The sequence below is a fragment of the Propithecus coquereli genome, unplaced genomic scaffold (genome assembly GCF_000956105.1).
Source record: "Propithecus coquereli isolate 6110/MARCELLA unplaced genomic scaffold, Pcoq_1.0 Scaffold242, whole genome shotgun sequence".
In the NCBI taxonomy this organism is placed as follows: Eukaryota; Metazoa; Chordata; class Mammalia; order Primates; family Indriidae; genus Propithecus; species Propithecus coquereli.
The window spans coordinates 2,729,756-2,750,247 of NW_012147975.1; the positions used below are offsets into that span (position 1 = coordinate 2,729,756).

At 39.0% G+C, this 20,492-nt stretch overlaps 2 protein-coding genes across 3 annotated transcripts in view; one reads left to right on the forward strand and one right to left on the reverse strand.

Annotated features, from left to right (window-relative positions):
• Positions 1-20,492, forward strand: part of CTNNA1 (catenin (cadherin-associated protein), alpha 1, 102kDa) — a 176,610-nt gene that overhangs the window by 92,251 nt on the left and 63,867 nt on the right. The window lies entirely within an intron of this gene.
• LRRTM2 (leucine rich repeat transmembrane neuronal 2) lies at positions 16,460-19,171 on the reverse strand. Of its 2 annotated transcripts, none has more exons than XM_012646362.1 (2): positions 18,735-19,171; positions 16,460-17,967 (listed from the first exon to the last, which is right to left on the reverse strand). In XM_012646362.1, the coding sequence occupies exons 1-2, from the start codon at positions 18,762-18,764 to the stop codon at positions 16,849-16,851; spliced, it is 1,149 nt and encodes a 382-aa protein (XP_012501816.1). In that variant the 5' UTR covers positions 18,765-19,171; the 3' UTR covers positions 16,460-16,848. The 2 variants fall into 2 exon arrangements, with proteins under 2 accessions (XP_012501816.1, XP_012501815.1); XM_012646361.1 differs by having other exon boundaries at positions 16,546-18,395; positions 18,735-19,169.

The following is a 20,492-nucleotide window of genomic DNA, read 5'->3' on the forward strand; positions in this document are numbered from 1 at the left end:
GGTCTCGCTCTTGCTCAGGCTGGTCTCGAACTCCTGACCTTGAGCGATCCACCCACCTTGGCCTCCCAGAGTGCTAGGATTACAGGTGTGAGCCACCGCGCCCGGCCTCTTTACCCATTTTTCTAATGTCATGTGTATCTTTTTCTTTGCTGGAGCTCTTTATGTATTATAGCTATAAACCTAATATCTCCCATCTGCTTTACATGTATTTTTCTAAATCTGTCATTTGTTTTTTGACATTGCATATGGTTTTTTAAAAAACCATATCAAAGTTTTGTTTTTATTTTCACATATGTGTGTTTATCTCTTGTTTTATGGCTGGGGGATTTCCTATTTTGGGTAAAAATGTCTTCCCCTACCTTAGGTTGTTTTTACACACACACACACACACACACACACACACACACACACACACATATACATTTATATCCTTTGGGGTTAAATCACAGAAGCAGAGCAACTAGGAAAGATATATAAGGGATTTGATGTTATGCATTCATGGGAGTAGATTAAACAGTTTATGCAAGGCTATTGCTTTTCTTTTTATGATAGAAAACTTGAATTTGGTGTTTCTAGGAAAGAATCTTCACATTTCAAATATGAGTTTCATATAAATTGACATATTCCAAATACAGATTCCTTTGCAAAAATGGCTCAGTTGAATACAAGGTAATAATTAATTGCCCGACTTTGTGCTTTTAGGCTTTTTTAAACATTCTTTTTCACACAGCCCATTTTAATTGTATAGGATCAAAATTCATTTGACCTGAATGGATAGAAGAAGAACCCCAATCAAAGGGCTGGGTTAGTGAAGGTTTTCAGAGTTTTTCCTGCTATACCATTCTGTGATAAATCTTCCTTTCACAATTCTTATTGACATTACATCTGCAAGATTTTTGTGCTTGTAAATAGCTTTAAAAATATTTATTTTGTTTTTATTTTTTACCCACATCTGCAAAATTTGTGTGGATATCTTCAAATTATTTATGGGTATACACGTTCCCAAATGCAAGCAATGAATGTAACTCTACATATATTCAAGTGAGTGGTTCTTTTTCTAGTCAAGTACAAACAGTCAGCATAAGACTCAAAATCAGAGGGGGAGCCAAAGTTAAAAAAAAAATCTTAGACAAGAAATGAGCTAAATAATGGCTTTCTCTTTGAGATAAATAGGGGCTATTTTGTCTTGATCTGGGGCTGTTTGCTTCCATTTTCCCACAGCTGAACGCATATACTTGTGTCTGTACACATACTCTCTTACATAGACTTAAGTGAAAAGTGTAAATGCTTGAGAGCTCCCACATAAGGACAGAATGAAACACTGAATGAGTGGGCTGCCATGCATCACTGAAGAGAAACATAAGTAGAAGAAGACGACAGAGCAATTCGACAAACTCTTGAGACTGCAATAGTGTAAAATATAGAAATCATGTGTTACAGTGAAAATAGAATAAAGGATTTTAAGGGCAGAATTGATTTGACCTGCTAGGCCTTTCTATTAGAAAAAATTCCCACTAAGCTTCTCTGTATTCATCTTTCAGTTCTCTTTTCTTTGGTTATATTTTGTTCATGCCATTTTGTTGCTCCTTATTCTACGTATTGGAGTTCCCATGAATACATACTATTCTATGTATATTCTATGTACTATTCTTTAAAAAGGTAATAATGGCTAATATAATAATGTCATCCTGTGTATGTAGAGGTATTTCATACTCCATGGGACATGTCCTTTGAGTGATTTTCCCTGCAGCATTGGTAATATATTTTTACTGATTTCACATTTTTGAGTACCCGTTGTAACCATTGACAAATACTTTCCGTTTCAGAGAGAAAAAAATATTGGAGTTTAGAATGTGAGGAGCAAAACTGGTCTGCTCAAAGACTAATTACACAAAGATTAACCTTCGTGTTTTAACCAACCAAGCTAACCAGCTAGCTCTTGTATTTTTTGTATATAGAATGAAGGGATTCTGAAATCCTGAAATCTGTTGCTATTGTGAAGTGTAATCTTTAAGGTGCCATTTCTCATCTTCAATTTCTGTTTTTAAGATGGGAGGTAAAAACTAACTGGGCATGGTGGCACACGCCTGTAGTCCTAGCTACCCAGGAAGCTGAGGCAGGAGGATCACTTGAGTCATGGAGTTTCAGGCTATAGTGGGTTATGATCTATGCCACTGTACTCCATCCTGGGTGACACAGCAAGACCCTGTCTCTAAAGAAGAAAAAAAAGAAAAGAAAAAAAGATGGGAGGTAGATAATGGCTTGGGACTTTTATTAAAACTGGATTGGCAGCCATGCCACATAGTTTTTGACAAAACCAGCAGTTCCACTGAGATTTCTAACATTGATGCCATTAATGAACCTCTTATATATGAAAGTAACAAATTAAACCTTATAATAAGATTCTTTTGTAGTATGTGAGGGAGTAAAATTAACAGGTTGTCACTACACTGTGCTACTACATTTCTGTTTAATATTTGCACCACATTAGGGAGGCAGAAATTGTTGTTCTAAGAGATTAAAATTTCATCTTGCTAAAAATTTAGGAGTATTACATGATTAAGACTAGGAAAAGAGGTAGAATTTACCCAGGTAAATGGGACACAAGCAAGAGCCTTTCCTGTGTCTGTGCCTCATATTTTACAACGTACAAATTTGTTCTACCTTTTCTGTGCCTAATTCATGAGAGGAAGTTCTTATTGAGACTTGAAAAGAAAGCTGTGAATATGGAAATAGAGAGAAATTATGTAGCTTTTCAGAAAATAGTGTTAGACTAGACATTAATAGTGAACACTTGGAAGTTAACATGGGAACTCCAAGGCCCTCATTGGTACATCCTGGTGAACGAATGATTTCTTACATGGTTTTCCTGATGTCCCAGCCCGCTGCCCATTTCTCTTGAGCAAAGCTCCTGAAGAAAATAATTTGTTCTTTCTCAGCTGGCCATTGGTCCTTATCCTTTGCCTGCCCTTTAAATAAATCTCTTCTCTTTATCTGTTTCCCGTAGCAGCCTTTTTCTTTCTTTCTTTCTTTTTTTTTTTTTGAGACAGAGTCTCATTCTGTTGCCCTGGCTAGAGTGAGTGCCGTGGCGTTAGCCTGGCTCACAGCAACCTCAAACTCCTGGGCTCAAGCGATCCTACTGCCTCAGCCTCCCGAGTAGCTGGGACTACAGGCATGCGCCACCATGCCCGGCTAATTTTTTCTATATATTTTTAGTTGTCCGATTAATTTCTTTTTATTTTTAGTAGAGACGGGGTCTCGCTCTTGCTCAGGCTGGTCTCAAACTCCTGAGCTCAAACAATCCGCCCGCCTCGGCCTCCCAGAGTGGTAGGATTACAGGTGTGAGCCACCGCACCTGGCCTAGCAGCCTTTTTCTGATAGCGGAAGTTATGGATTTTTCTCTGCGAAACAAGAATAATTGTCAGAATACATCTCTCTAAGTCATTGCTTTGATCGTCGTATCCTAGCTGTCTTCAGAAATCTAGAGTGACTGCTCTTGTCGACCATGTTAAATTAAATCTAAGCTCCTTTCCTAGCCCCAGGGGCTCCTGGTGATTTGGTCCTACTTTGGCCAAGTCCACAGTAGCTACATTAACTGGCATCATCTGTCATGTTAGTGGCTCTGGCTCCCCTTGTACTCAGCCGTATTGAAATCCTGCTGTTCCTTTTGTACCAAACTCAACGCTCATTTCTCCATTGCATTCTTCAGTTGCCTTTCTGTTCTCTAAATATCAGTACTCTGGGTGGCACTATCTAATTCACATTTAATCACCAAAGCATGAATTTGGTATTGTTTATGTATAGAGGTTGAATGACTTATACAAGGTGTCAGAGCTAGTTTCTGCTCTTTTTTTTTTTTTTTTTCAGGCAGAGAATCGCTCTGTCACCTGAGCTAGAGTGCAGTGGCTTCATAGCTCACTGCAACCTCAAACTGCTGGGCTCAAGCAATCCTCCTGCCTCAGCCTACCAAGTGGCTGGCTCGATAGATGCATGCCACCATGCCTGGCTAATTTTTCTATTTTTTGTAGAGACGGGGTCTTGATTTTCCTCAGGCTGGTCTTGAACTCCTTGCCTCAAGCAATCTTCCTGCTTTGGCCTTCCGAAGTGCTAGGGTTACAGGCATGAGCCACTGTGCCTAGCCCAAGGTCTCATAGCTAGTAAGCAGAAGTGCTACAATTTGAACCCAGTCTGGCTCTACAATTTGAGCCCTTAACCACCATGCAACATTATAGGTCAAGTTGAGAGAAATGATGTGTTGGATTGCCAATACCATAAATTATAATTGTAATTTTTCGTTCCCCACAATGTTTTATTATGAAAATTATTATGCATATAGAGAAGCTGAAAGAATTGTACAATGAACCCTTATATATATTTATCTACTTCCAAGATTCTGTTAATATTTTGTTGTATTTTCTTTATGACATATTTATCCCTTTATCTATCTTACTCTTTGAGTAAGAAGTGACTTGAAGACAATCGTTTGTTCACCTTGTTCACCTCTAAACACTGCAGCATATGTGTCATTAACTTGAGTTCTTTGGTTTTTTTTGGTAGTTGCCCAGGCTCCCAAATTCCTGGCCTCAGCGGGGTCTCGCCCTGTCACCCAGGCTGGAGTGCAGTGACATCATCCTAGGTCACTGCAGCCTTAAACTCCTGGGCTCAAGTGATCCTCCTGCCTCTGCCTCAGCCTCCCAAGAAGCTGGGACTATAGGAGCACAACACCACGCCAGGCTAATCTTTAAATTTTTTGTAGAGACAGAGTCTGACTATTGCCAAGGCTAGTCTTGAACTCCTGGCCTCAAGCAGGCCTTGGCCTCCCAAAGTACTGGGATTACAGAGTGAGCCACTGCACCTGGCCTTTTTTGGGGGTAGGGGGTGTTAGTTGCCCAAATTCCTGGTCTGAAGCGATTTTTCCATCTGGACCTCCCAAAGTGCTAGGATTATAGGTGTGAGCCTCTGTGCCTGGCCTAGAATTCAGTTTCTTAAAGGTAAATTTTATACATAGTGAAAAGTCTAATCTTAAGTCTACTATTTGCTGAGTTTTAGTAGATAAACATAACTTCTAACCCAAACATGTACCAAGATATATAAAATTATATGGTTATCTTTTTATTGAATATTTGTCTGTCTTGTAGTTCAATACATGAGCTGTACATATCCCCCCAGATTTAAAACCTGCTTTTCTGATCATCCTATGGTCTTTCATTAGTTATTTTTTTTTTTTTTTGAGACAGAGTCTCACTCTTTTGCCCGGGCTAGAGTGAGTGCCGTGGCGTCAGCCTAGCTCACAGCAACCTCGAGCTCCTGAGCTCAAACAATCCGCCTGCGTCGGCCTCCCAGAGAGCTAGGATTACAGGTGTGAGCCACCACGCCCGGCCCTTTCATTAGTTCTTTAGTTTGTTACATTGACTTCATTGAGGGCAGGGCCATCTCCAGTACTTACTTGGCATTTAGAACACACTCAGAGGTCTCATGAGTGATGGACTCATTATCGTGGTCATCAGTCTCACTTCCTGAAGCAGTGTACGTGCAGATCCTTAATTGATAAAAATTCCTTTGCTTTGTAATGTTTCAGATTGTTTTCATGAATTAAGCTGATCGTATTCCCATTAGTTTTCCAGCAGAACATACTTTGCTCAAGTGGTTTTGATGTTGAGGGATGGCGCCCTTGAAACTCATCTCTCTCTCTCTTTTTTTTTTTTTTTGAGAGTCTCTCTGTCACCCCAGGTAGAGTCCAGTGGCATCATCCTAGCTCACTGCAACCTTAAACTCCTGGACTTAAGTGATCTTCCTGCCTCAGCCTCCCAAGTAGCTGGGACTACAGGCATGCACCACTATGCCTGGCTGATTTTTCCTATTTTTGGTAGAGATGAGTGTCTCACTCTTGCTTGGGCTGGTCTTGAACTCCTTACCTCAAGCAGTCCTCCGGCCTCAGCCTCCCACAGTTCTAGGAGTACAGGTGTGAGCCACTGTGCCTGGCTGAAACCCATCCTTTTTTCAGTGACTGCCGTTTGATATTATTTAAAGATTCCTCAGACTGGTCTAGGAAAAAAGTGTGGTTCTTTGAGTCTGCTCTCCATCTACACTCATTACCTTGGTGATCTCATCTAGGCTTGTGACTTTAAATACCTCTGTTTACTGATGATGACTTCTAAATTTATATTTCTAGCCTGTACCTTCCCCCTGGTCTTGTCATCTCTACTTGGACAACTAACAAATATTCTACCTTTCAAATGTCACTAACTGAATCTTAATAGTTCCCCATTTCTACTCTTCTCCATGTATTTCATCCGTAGTCATCTTAATCTTAGTTGATACAGGTCTTGGAATTCAATTAGTTAAAATGCTGGTTACAAATAACAGGATAAAAAGTCTAGCCTTTTCACAGGTTATATCTATGAAATAGGTTATATTCCCCAGACTCCCTCCTCAGTTTAAACTGAGGGGTGTGTGTGTATGTTTGTTTTTAAAGATCGACATAAAATGTTTAAAAGGTGAGAGCTTCAAAATATTGATTATTGTTTTGGGGAAACCAGTAGATTTATGTTTTTAACATTTGTTTAATAATTTTGGTTATAGATTAGGGTGATAAATATAATGGAAATGTCAAGTAGACTTTAGATAAACCCTTTTGCAGTTTGTCTTGTTCTTCACAATCTATCTGTGATTCATCTCACATCTAAGTGAGCACAAATTGGGTGTCTAGATGATGATATTGCTTATGCACTGTAATGTCTTTTGACATTTCAGGAATGCTGCGTCAAAAAGAAGAAAATTCCTGACCACTTGCTATTAGGTTTTCATGTAGAGTAATAGATAAATCTTAAGACTGGCAGTTTTAACACAATAATAAAAATGAGCTCTAGTTGTTGGAAGTTGATGGCAAGTGTCAGAGAGCAAAAGTGTGAGAGGGCAGTTTTGCACAATGGCCTGAAGGGATCATCAGAAGAAAAGAGGGAGCTGTGGTGATGTGGCACTGTCCCAGTGGCCTGTAGGACTGTACTCAGGATGGTAGATTCTTTCCCCTTTTTTTCCACTGCCATTTTCCCCCCAGGTAGATTTCAAGGGAAAGTAGAAAAGTTGATCAGAGAGAAGTAGCATCGTCAGGGCGCTCCTGAACACAGTTCTTAATGTGTGAGCCATGTGGGCAGTCCTAACGTGGAATAGTTACTAATGCCTGATCTTCCTGTCTTTTTCTCTGTTGGTTCAAAGACCATGGCAGAACATACTTTCACATGAAAAGTCATAGTGTTTTTGTGACCGATTCTACGGAATCCTGAGAAAACTGGGATGAAATTTTAGAGCGTAGATGAAGGAAGTAAGGATTACTGCCTATTGTTTCCCTAAGAATTCTATCAAAATTTTCACAACTATGTCCTCTGTGCCCTAATTCATATTCCTCATCCCCAAATAAAAGCAGGAAAATGGCTATTCGTATTAAAGGCGTAAAGGGTATTGAAGAATTTATTTGGTCAGAGAGCCAGAGTGACTGCTAATTATTAAAAGCAAAAAGGGTACTTTTTTTTTTTTTTTTTTTTTTTTTTAAAGAGATAGAGTCTTGCTCTGTCATCCAGACTGGAGTACAGTGGCACAATACTAGCTTACTGTAACCTCGAACTCCTGGGCTCAGGGAATCTTCCCGTCTTAGCCTCTCAGGAACCTAGGACTGTAGGCACACACCATCATGTCCAGCAAAATTTTTTTTTTTTTTTTTCCTGGTAGAGATGGATCTTGCTATGTTGCTCAGGCTGGTTTTGAACTCCTGGCCTTAGGTAGTCTTCCTGCCTTGGCCTCCCAAAGTGTTGGGATTATAGGCATGAGCCACCATGCTGGCCAAAAGGGGTACTTCTTAAATGGCTGGTATTCCTGGTCTTTTGAAAGTGAAATCAAAATAAATAAGCATTATTTTGTACTTGAATCTATGGAAAGAGAAGGGTAGACTGAGAAGATAATGCAGATGGGTGATTGTATTTCTGATTATAATTCCCAAATTGTATGGATCAGTTTGCAGCTGATAAACAGTTAGTTTTGTGGAGCTGGGGAGTATTATGTAAATCATAGGTATTTCTTAGAAAGTGGGTTCTCTGCTCAGCAGTTGATATAGTGTAACTGAACAGTTTCCCCTCAGTAAGGTGGTTTTCTTTGGAATTTTTTGGGCGTAAGGAGAAGCAGGTAGTAAGCCCAGGATCAAGAGATGTGGGAAAATGGAGAAAAATTGTAGGTGAAGGAGGAGATAAAGTGCGTTTCCTTGCTGGATAAACTGGATCATGCTCTTGGAAAGAGAATGCCAAGAAATAAGTTCTTGACTTGAAAAATCTGGCCTGCAGGTTCTGATAAGGCTGAATGTAGGTATTTCATTCAGATAGGTTAATTCTAAGCAAGCTTTATACTGAATAGAGATTTTGATAATAAGGAGGCTCACTATCCAGTTACCATGAAACATGCCCTCCTGCATGCACTGGACTAATGGGTTATCTTTGTATTTTTAAACTTTCATACCTCTCTTGCCCACACCCCTAAATAATTATGGCAAATCTGCCTTGGAACCAAATCTGCCACAACTGAAAGGGCTGCTTCCTAAATTAGATGTGATAGACTTAAAGTATATTTTTTCTAAGTAAAAAGGAACATAAATAATGATCCTTAATTCTCAGCCATGTATTTTGTCCTAAAATATAATTGTCAGAAGCTGAATGAGAATATTTCGTATTTCTTTTGTAGAAATAGTATCCATTTATGATAATGAATAGTATGTGTTCTCCTATGTAATTTTATTGAACAAGGAAAAGAGGCATCACTTGATTTTCAGTGACTTCCTTACCTAGAAGGAATTTTGCAATTAGAGATTTTAAGCCGTTAGAAATTTAGCCTTGATTCATAAAGCCAAACCGGAGTAATATCATGTCTAATATTATAATACATTTTATAAAGCAGATTACTTGACTGTGAGATAATGTGGTCAGTTTTATATCACTATTATATGTAAAAAGTGTAACTAGGCTATTGAGGCTTGTTGAAAACTGGCTAATTATCAATCTTCATTTTGGATTCTGCACATTAACTTAGAGAAGAAAGACTAGAAAGTAGGGAGTTTTAGGAAGCAACACATGGGTCTGACATGTCTTGAATGTGACTTACACTCTCTATTTGATGAATCTGTAACTTTTAGTTCTCTGCATGTTGCTATTAAAAATAGCGAATGTTTTTGAGCATTTACTATGTTCTAGCCTCAGGACTTTATATGAATAAATCCCCCTATGACTGTTACTGCTGTTAATTCTGTTTTAGAGATGAAGGGCCCAAGGCATATAGAGGCTGAAGGATTTTTCCAGGATCACAGGCTCAACTGTGGAGCAGGCCTCCTAACTGCTATGCTACTTTACTTGCTCTTGTTAAAAATCTAGTTTTTCTAATGGCTTATAGAATGAATTTTAAGTTTTAAACAGACAGTTAAATTTCAGACAGACCAATGATTGCTTTGTTTTTTTAAATTTGTTCTTTCTTAGGAAATAGTTATCATCTTACAGATTCTTACCCAAAGAAGACTTAACGATTGTCATTAGCACAACCAGAGATGTTGTATGATATGTGCTTCTGTTTGTTACTGAAGTAGTGAAAGAGGTTTTTAATTCTAAATTGTACTCCTAGTCTAGAAGATGCATGATGTAACGTAGTATTTACTGGATGTCCCTTATGTGTTGGAACATGCAAGTTTGGGTACCAGGGATGTGATAAGGAGGAAACATGAGCTGTTCTTCTAAGAGGGTGCTCAGTCATTCTTGCATACTTTCTAGACTCTATCCAGCCTTGGGACACGATAAACGTTAGATCATCACAAAGCATGCAGCATGTTTGTGTAGGCTCCTTACCCTTAGCATTTATCAAGAGTTGACATGAAGAACAAGGCTGCCTATTTTCCAAAACCTCCTTAGAGATACATTCTGACTTGTTTCCTTATTTTTCCTACAACTGGTTCCATTTTATAAATAATTCACAGACTTTTGCACTTAAGTGTCTCTACTTCTTTATCACATGAAAGCTGTTGGTTTTATTCTTTGCCAGTGGCCACTAGGAAGATCAGGGCCAAATTGGTGTATACTAGAAGTAACTATTTCATTGCTCTACTAGGGCTGCCTATTTTGTGATTTATCAAAACTCTTGAGGATCTGGTGAAAGCTCTGGACTCATGAATAATATTGCATTATTATGTCAAGAGGTTCGTACATCCTCTGAAACATATCCCGGACCCTTGGGGCTAAGAATCCCTGCTTTTGATCTTTTTATACCTTTATTTCAACTATTTTGTACATATGAATGTATTTTTCTAAGTTTCTTTAACTCTGTAGAAGTAGGTTATATGTAAATGATAAATACATTGTTTTCAGAGGTTTTGGGGGTGAGTGGTTGCTTTCATGTATTTGACAGCTAAGCAATGGGAAATGTTTTTGTTCATCATGAGAACTTTTTTGGCCTTCATGATGTTGAAACAGGTAGGCTAATATAAATGGCTGTAGAGATTTGTCTGATGATTTTCCATGAAAAGCAACCTAGAGATTTTATAACTCCTTTTTTGGGGAAGGGGGTACCAAGGCCTAAAGAGGGAGTTCTTATGCTATAAACACAATTGTGAATGGATATTCAGTAAAGTTAATGTTTGACATTTTTATGTCTCTTCTGCAGGGTTCTTGGTAAAGTCTCTTGAAAGCTGTAGAAAGGCGTTGGGAATTGTCTCTGGGGCTGTAGTTTTAAAATCTGGTTCCCAAATGAGGGATGAACCATTGGCCTCTGCCTCTCAGGGTTGTTTACAGATGCTCTTTGGTGCTGGCTTTCTAGCAGGAGTTCCCGAGTTGGAGGCCTTGCTAGGCTTTGCTCTTGAGCTTTATGTATAGAGGGATGGTATTTTGGTTTGTGGGATTTGCAGGATAGTGTGCCTCCTTATACTTGCCTTTGGAGATTTCTTTCTCTTTACTATCCCTTTCAGATGGTGGAAGGGGAGGTTCAAGATCTGTCCTTAAGACTGTTCCCAGAATATCCGCTAGTGAGGAGGAAGGTCAAACTTTTGCTGAGAGATGTTTGTAATAGCTATGACTTACACCTCTTTTCCCCTTCTCTCTTTGTAAAAGACAATTTGTAATACATTTTGTCTCTCTAAAAGAGACTTGAGTACCCAGCTGGTTAGATATATTTAAAGAAAGGAAAAAATCTTTTTAAACAGACCTTGAAGAAATCTATTATATATTTGAGTGGGAACCTGAGAATGCTATGGCATACAGGCAAAATTAATTAGAATAACTGATAAAGAAATCAGATGTAGCTTTACATGGGATTTTCAAGATTAAAGTGTGTGAGAATTATGTTAATAAGCTCTGCCTTTAACTCTGTCAAGTGTCTATCAAGTGTAGGAATTTGTTCTTTTTGTGCAATTTAAAAGCACCATCACCTATGCCCTCTAGTGCATATAGGATGAGTTTGACAGTAGAATTGTGTGGTGTGCATCCTGCCTCTGTCCTAGTTACTGCTGAAATTCTTGGTGTGAAAGCTCTCTTAGCCTCTCTGATCCCGGCGTCTCTGGGCATTGGACAAAGGGTGGCCTTGTTTATTCCCCCATCTGGTCTTACTATGCTGCATTGGGGCTGGAGAAGCAGTAAGTGCATCCTGGCAAGTATGGCAGGCTCTTGGCAATCAGCTCCTGGAGGCTAGGGCAGTTTCTGCCCCAGTGCTGTCCAGGTACAGCATGCTGCCCTGAGGGTATTTATCTATGCCAAGCAAGGACATTATAGTCAACCTTTGAATGATGGGTTTGGATTGTGCAGGTCCACTGACACGCAGATTTCCGTTCACCTCTGCCACCCCAAGCAACAAGACCAACCCCTACTCTTTCTCCTCCTCCTCAGCCTACTCAGGATGAAGACTATGCTAAGCATAAAAACCTTTATGATCCTCCACTTCCACTTAATGAATAATAAATGTATTTTCTCTTCCTTATAATTGTCTTTTCTCTAGCTTTATTGTAAAGATACAGTATATAATACATATGCAAAATACTTGTTAATTGACTATTTATATTATCAGTATGATATATAGATTTTCGACTCCGTGTGGGGCATGGGGGTCGGGATCCCTAACCACCCCCAACATCCTTAAAGGGTCAACTCTAATTAAAGATCTTCTCTTCCTTTCCCCATCTGTACTCACTGAGCTGGCATGAGGGGTAGAGTAGGTCATGTAAAGATCCTAATGGTCCCAGTGTTTCAGCGCCTGAGGACTTTCCTTTTAGGAGTGGTGTGCAAGGTGCTGCTGGGATCTAACCTCTGAGGCAGAGGCCAAGTTGCTGTTTGCTAAGTACAGGCAATTGCATGCCTTTCTGAAGCTCCCCAGGCCGTGGTGGCAGTCCAGTGTAGAGGAGGATTGGGAGAGGTATGGCCAACCCCAGGTCCTGGGAGCCTGGAACAGCTATTTGTCCACTTGCTAAGGCTTGTGACAGAGCAGCTTCTTATTGCACGATGGCTTAGGCCCCCTCCATTCCTCCCATCCACCATCCCTTTACCTATACTTCCTTCTTAGCCTAATTTTGCCTCTCTCTGAATGAAGATAGGTGATGATTAGCTGCCATTTTTTTTTTTCAGCTGACACATTTGGCATTGTAGAGGAACATGGTACAAAACAACTGTTCATTCAGGATTTCTGTATCTGTCACAAATGGCTTTTCAAGTTTCACATGTCAAAACTGATAGGTTATCAAGGAAAAGTAAAAAAAAAAAAGAGACATTGACTTTTTACAGTATACACAATTTTAATAACAAAACTTTCCTGTACACTGCACTTTATGTTACCCTCCCCACAAGACCTCCTGCATAATAGTGTTTTCTTCCCACCCCAACCCATCTGCCCACCTCCCACCCCTCAAAAAATGGCTCTTGAAGGTGAATGAACACAATGTGTTTGGACTGTACTTTTAGTTTCCAGTCTCAGTGTTGATAGGAAGGTTCACTAAATATTCCATATATCATATTTTTTTTAATCAAGGAAGAAAAGGTTAGTTGGAGGAGTTGCAGAAGTTTCCAAATGTTCGCAATAGCAGAATGAAAGCTTAAACAGTCATTTTCTATGTTTTTGGCCTTATTCAAGTACTCTTGAGTTTGCCCCAGGTTAGATAGAGAAATATTTAATTATGTATGGATGGTCTTATTGTCTTTGCCTTTTTCTGGCTCAAGGGCTTTAACTAATAAGATACGAAAAGTGTGTCCCAAAACAGACTTTTGAGATAGGTCTGTTACCATATTGCTGTGTTAGAAAAATGATCATGTAAGTCAGCTGTTAAAAATACTCTTAAAAATTTTATATTGATATCCACACTTCAGAAAGAACAGGGCATTTATAGCTTTTTCCCCAGATAGCTACGTATATAGGAAATATGCCTGAAGAAAATGATATGCCTGTTTAGAATTTTAGGATTCAGACCTGGTGCTATACAGGGCTCATTTTTTATTGGAAAGATGGAGTCTAGTTCTTGGTGACTAGCATTAGAATAAGCAGATGGATTTTAATAATTAGTGGAGTTGGGAAGTTCAATCAATTCATTCACTGAATTGGTATAGAAATTAACTTAGGCACATTAAGAAATTACATGTGTTAGTACAGATTTTTGGCTTAAAAAATTAGTATCTTTGCTTTTTGATGTTGGCAGTGGGTATTCACAGAGTTGTGTGTGGATTCACAAATTTACCAGCCCATTCTCTTTTCAGAAAGGTGATTGAAATCCCTGGCAAGCTACAGAAATGAATATAAATCATTCCAAAGTAGTTCTTGGTTTCTAGGTGGTGGGTATGGTATGGTCTTCTTTAGCTTTCCTTTTTCCAGAGAGAGAATTATTTTTCCGGTTTTTGATGGTTATTTTCCTCTAACCTTGAAAATGGGGGGGAAAAAGGAGGGGTGAGTGGTGGTGGTGGTGAAGAGAATAAAACCCTACCAAAAAAACAAAAGCCTTAACATTGTGTTACTAGGATCTGCAGTGTTGCTGTTCCACCCTAGTCAGTTGGTAAAGAAAGCACAGATGACTAACAGTCTTATCTTCAAACCTTTCTGATTCCGAAACAAAAATAGACAAAAATTAAATGGAATCCTGCTTTCTGTAAGCAATTAAAAGAGTTTTTGTTTTAAATGAGAAAGGAGAATACTTGTTTGGCACTGTCATTCACTTTTCTCAGAGGGCATTACCAAAAAAATGTAGGGCAAAAAAAAAAAAATCAATTATTTTTCAAACTGGAAATATGCCTCGGTGGCCTCGGCTATGCTTTTCCCCTGAATTACTAAATGGCTGGCTTTTCCACATACGGGAAGGATTTTGTCAACTGATAGTCCTTTAGGATCAATGTAGGGATTCCCAGCCAAAGAAGGGGATTTCTTAACCTTCTTTGCAGTTTGAATTAATTTTAGTTGTGGTTTAAAATGATGGAAAATACTCTTCTGCTATCCTTCAGGGCTGATGGAATCGCGTGTGCTCAGGACACAGTTGTGTTGTGACCAAGCTGTCCGTCACTAGACAAATGGCTTTGGTCATCCTCATAAGTGGGTTGATAAATTTTAGCTCATGGAGCTCTCATTTGTCATAGGGGCTTCTGGTCCATCCCCTCTGTGGGGAAGTAGTGCCCTGCTCTCTGTGCTATAAAATCAGCTTCTGTCTCTGCCCATACAAGCCAAGGGTCTGGTTTAACAGGAGGGGAAATGCTCACCACTCAAGATTAACTGAATTGAACTGGGTTGAGAGTTTGACAGACTAATCTTACCCACCTTTAAAAATGCAGAGAGCACATTTTTTACTGTAATTTGTGATCTCGTCTGCTTTTCACTGAGACATGTTAGGTGAACGGTACTGAGGTACCCTTCTCTTCATATTAAGAAAGAAAAATTACAATTAAATCTTACATATTAAATTACGTCTTAACATGTTAAGACTATGTTTTTGATTCAATCCTGGGAAGAAAATATGCCCTGAATGAAGGATATCATGTTAATGGTCATGATAAGGAAAAGATAACTTTTTTTTTTCATGGTAATGGTTTCTTCTAAGGAGTTAATGCCTTTTTTCTACATATAATAAATGGCAGTTATAAAAATGCTCATTTAAAAAAAATCAAGTTAGGACTCTGATTTCACAGTTTTGTGCATATATGGAACCTTATTTATGGAAAAATTTTGTGCAAATGGGTAACTTGCATCTAAATCCCAAATATGTCATAGTTTTTCTTTAAAAATCATAATGGAAGAAACTGAATACTTGTGGTTCTTTTCTGCATGAAAAATGTGGCATCCTTATAACTTGTTAATTATGGAATGTTTATATTTGCAGTGGAGAACCTCCCCTCTTTCCCTTTTCAGCAGCAGGTCCTGGGGCCTTGCCCTGTTTGGTGCAGATTGTGTATAATCATTCTTGGCTGCCTTGTAACTTCAGCTAACCCGAGAGTCAGATCTCAAAATCTGCCTTTCTTTTTCATCCCCTCGTCTCCGTGCTGCCTTTGAGTTACCACTGTGTGGCTGCATAGGCATGTCGAGTTTTTCCACCATTTGATTAACCTCAGCAAAATATTCCCTTCACTTAGAAGGAACTACGTTTATAATATGAATATGTATCTTTATTAAAAGGTCAAAATCTAGCATATAATATTTAGAAAGTGATTTTTTTCATGGTTCCTTTATACTGTATTATAAGAAAATTTGTGTTATGCCTGTTGCTAGCCAATTATTTTTAATTTGGCTCTTTGAGGTTTGAAAAATCAGGAAAAGGCAGAAGAAAGAGGTTTAAACCCCTTTGCCAAGGCATCTTTGATCGTGACAGTTGAGAGAAAAAGTGTATGTGTTTGTGTGTGTGCTTTCAAATTGGAGGGAGCATGTCAGGATTGTTAACTCTGTTTATCTCTTTTCTCTCCAAAATAATTTTTAAATCTTTTTTTCACATTATAAATGTAAATATAGGATTTAGTAAATTAATTAGTAAAATGGTACTTTAATACTAGTTTAAAACAGTTGCCTAAATGCCACAAAAATCAACTTCCATTATAATATAATATAATCAATGTCCATTATAAGTCAAACTAGAAATGTATGAAAAGAAATCAGTGTAATTATTTAGTGTTGATTTCATTGTAATGAGACCTTTTCACAATCACTTAGATTCATTGCTTAAATATATTAAAGAGTCACTCAGCTTATGAGAATTACATAAGGAGCTCTGATTTCATGATGTGGTATTTGATAATATCTACTAACCCAGGCAAAAACTCTGGAAGGGAGAGTGTTTAATATTTACCAGTCTTCAGCATACATGAAATTCTACTTCCCACACTGGTGGTAGATTGAAGATTTGAGTAAATACCAAATTATCATACAAGAAAACTTTGCTAAGTCTCCTTTTAAACAGCTAGCTAGTTGTGGTACATGGGATGGAGAGCAGTGATCAAACAGGTATTGATCCATATCTGTTTCTGCTCCATAGCTTCTTTCCAAACTGTTTTCGGTAGAAAAAAAAAATAGCATATGGAGACCTTAGTGTAAATGTTTACACATAATATTATATAATTACATACATGAAACGTCTTATTTTGAAGTAAGCATTTTAAAGACTTTACAACAGAAGTGCAAATTAATGTGAGCATTGCTTCATTTAACACTTAAAATATGGTTTCATTTAAAAAATTAAAAATACTTTAACACTTCAAAAACTAAGTCTCCACTTAGTTTGGAAAATTAGGCTTAATGTCACCATTGGTAAAAATTAGATATGTATTTAGCCTCTACTATGTAAAATAGGTTACTTATCTGATGTGATTTTTTGATGACGGGTAGGTATTATACTTCACATTCTTTGTATGGCAGCTGCTGACACTTGCACTGTCCATAACCATTGATGATGATGAAGGGTCCTTCGTGGGTGGGTTCATATTCATTATATGGTCCTTGATCTGACATGTTTGACATATGGAGTCGTGTTTGGGATCGGAGCTGCCTGTGGTTCTGAATCATTGAGCACTGCCTAATTCTTCTTAAAGTGGGAGGGCAGCACTTCCTGGAGATGAACACTATAAAAATAATAAAAAAGAAAGAAAACAATAAAGCCATTGTTCCTGTAATTACCCTCTGAGTGAAGATGGCATTGTCTGGTTCAGGAAAGTGTTCCTCGGTAGTAACTGCTATGCCTGCAGTAGTTGGGATTTCTTTGTCTCCCACATGGTAACTTGATGAGCTTATTCTTTTTGTATATTCAGTGGTTGGATCTCTATAAGTTGTAGCCATGGCAGTGACAGTGGTTGATAAATTCCAGCAGAGCTGAAATCCATGGACTGCATCGAGAATATCCTCTCCTTGGGTGTGGTCAGGACTGTGGCACAGGATGGAATGCTCCCACCGACCTTGGAAACTGCCCAGCCAGGAGGCCAGAGCACATATTCGGGCGCTGCATTCCCACAGATTGCCAGAGAGGCCAACGGTTGTGAGGGATCTCAGGGAGCTTAAGATCTTGGAATCAAGGCTGTTTAACTTGTTGTTATCCATGAGGAGTATTTTAAGATTCGGCATCGTTTCAAACACAGTCAAGTCGATGGCTTTGATTTCATTTCCAGTCAGGTCTAGCTTTTCTAAAGTGCCCCAGGTCCACTCCATCCCACACGTCAAGTTGCTAATTTTGTTCCATTGTAGGAAGAGTGTGTGCAGACTGCTTAGCCGTAGGAAATGAGCAAAATTAATCTTCGTCAGCTGGTTGTGCTCTAGGTGAAGCTCTCTCAGTTTGATTAATCCTGCAAATCCATTGCGAGCCAAACTTCGCAAACGGTTTGTGCTCAAATCCAGAAACTCCAGACTACGACAGTCCCAGAACAGGCGTACTGGGATAGTCCGCAGGGAGTTGGAACGTAAATGCAAGGTCTGCAGCTTCCGAAGGCCATAGAAGAGCTCTGGGTGCAGAGATGACAGCTGATTAAAAGACAGGTCCAAATTTTGCAGGTTAATCAGTTGGGTAAAAGTTGTGTTTGGCAAGTAAAATATTTTGTTGGAACTTAAGATTAATTCCTTAAGTTTATATAGTCCTTGAAAAGCATCTTCTTTTACTGTTGAGATTTGATTGTGATCTAAGTGGAGCCAGGTAAGTTGACTGAAGCTGGCAAATTGATCTCTTTCAAGCTCTGTGATATGATTGTGCCTCAGGGACAGGCCCAGAGAGCCCTTGTCTGTGGCGTTTGGCACTGAGTGGAAGCCCTGAGAGTCGCAGTAGAAGAGCAGCTTCTCGCAGCGGCATTTGGGTGGACACGCCATACCCAGGGCAGGCAGCATTTTTAAAACCATGCTCATTGCATATATTGCTGCCAGCATAGGGGCCCCTAATGGCCACTTGAAATGTAAGCCTGCAGAATATAATTTAGGGAAAACAAGAAGATAGGATATTTTTCAGCAGAACATATGAGCTATTGAAGAAAACAACATTATGGCGAAAGATTTTACTGCATATAACTTATTTTTCATTTACTGCAGAAAAATTAACCTTGTTCGTGTGACTAGAACAAAACTTAAACGATTTAAAAAGAAGATAAAACATGTCCTTACCATCAACAATATATGCTCAAACCTCAAAATCCAAAAATGTGACAATGATTTCCCTCATAAGATGTGAATTCAGCAGCTTATTTTAAAAGCACGATTCCTTGTTGACTGTAAAAGGCATATAAATAAATACACAGACTTACCCATTCTTCTGAGCACATTGGAGGCTGCATTCAGTCGCGGTTATTAGACTCAACGCAGTGAGTCTGTAAAAGGCTCTAACATGTAGGAGCCTTTGACCAGTTTCCTGTTTTCTGTGTCTCAGGCTTTCCGAGTAAAATTGAATCCACCAGGGTGAGTTGTTTTTTCCTTAGGATATTCCTCTGGAAAGCATTGACTTCATTTTCTGTGACCGCTCTGATCCCCTAAATCAGCTTTGAATGTAAGTTATTTATTTTCTCCTCCTCTAACTGCTCAGCTGGTTAATCAAAGCGTCAGTCTCCCCTTTCCGCAGCCGTTAGTTCTCTCAGTCTTAACTTGTTGATGGCAGATGGGTGGCTTGTTGCAGAGAAGAGCTCCTGGAGCAGCATGAGTGCATTTACTGAAAAGCTTTTCTGAGAAACGGCACAAGAATGGATTTGCTTATGTGCTGCGACCACACAGAACTGTATATAGGCTGACGTCACCGGATGACGTGTCTTTTGTTTGGGTTTTCCAGAAGCTTTACTGTTATAAAGCACCGTGCTTTTTGTAACAGCATTGGGGTCGTTGCAAGACCCCCTGATTACAATAAAGCAAGAAAGAAGAACTCCTGGCTTAAAAACATGGTTTTCCTTCAGTGTAGGAAGCAGCAGTGAGGTTGTAATAAAGGCTGCATTCAAGAAGACCCGTCTGAACAGTGAGTTGGGTTAGCAGAGTGATGATTTTTAATGCTTGTGAGCGCCAATGTTAGACTGCCGATTCTGCATAGAGGGATCATCTAAATGGGCAGAAGCCTGCACAATTTCTGAAGTGCTGATTTAACACCAGCCTATGCAAGGTAGTGCTGCTGCTCTGGTAGTTTGGAAAGCTACTCAATTGCCTTGTTGTCATGCTTGGTTAAAATCAAAGTATGACTATGATTTGCTTCAGATGTGGTGATATACTAGCTAAAGGGGCTTGGCTTCTTTGTCATTGAGAGCTTAACATCCTAAACCAAGAATAAAGTGGGTCGGGGGGAGACTTGCAAAACAAAGCATATGGGTATTTTTTTTTCTTTGAAAATTTCAGGGAACTCTAAAAGATTTCTCCCTCTCTTTCCTATTTTATAACAATGTTTTATCACCATGCTGACTGAAAAATAATGCTGAGTTGATGTTTGGATGTCCTACTGGCAGGAAAGGGCAGGTTGATACAGTCATTTTAATACATATACCCTAAGTGTTAACAGTGGAGCAGAGATGATTTAGGACAAATGATATAGTGCAGTTTTCAGACTGATTCTGAAAATAGTCCCTTGTATTTACCTCAGAATCTCAACCTACACCTTAACTGAAAGCCTCAGCTGGTACTGGGATTGGGGTTGTGGCACCGAAATAATAGAGCCTTTCCACACTAGTTCTACTGGCACATTTAGGAACTGACTTGAGTCTCATAATAACTGTTGTCGGAATCTGTCTTCTGAATACAAAAGGTCACTCATACTTTGGAATAGGACTTTTGCTTTGGCTTGTTTTTGCTTGACCTGACACTAGTTTCTCTCTGTCAAATAATGTTATCATTTTTTAGACCTTGGTTATCAATGTACAGCTCCATGTTTAGTGGTGTATAAATGCAAAAGATGTTTCTAGCATGAGTCAGTGTTTATATTTTCAGGCATGACAAAGGGAAGGCCTTTTACACACCTTGCCGTATTGATTGGACACAACATACCTATTTCTCCCATATTATTGGCACTTACCTTTAGTGGGAACTTGTCTCAG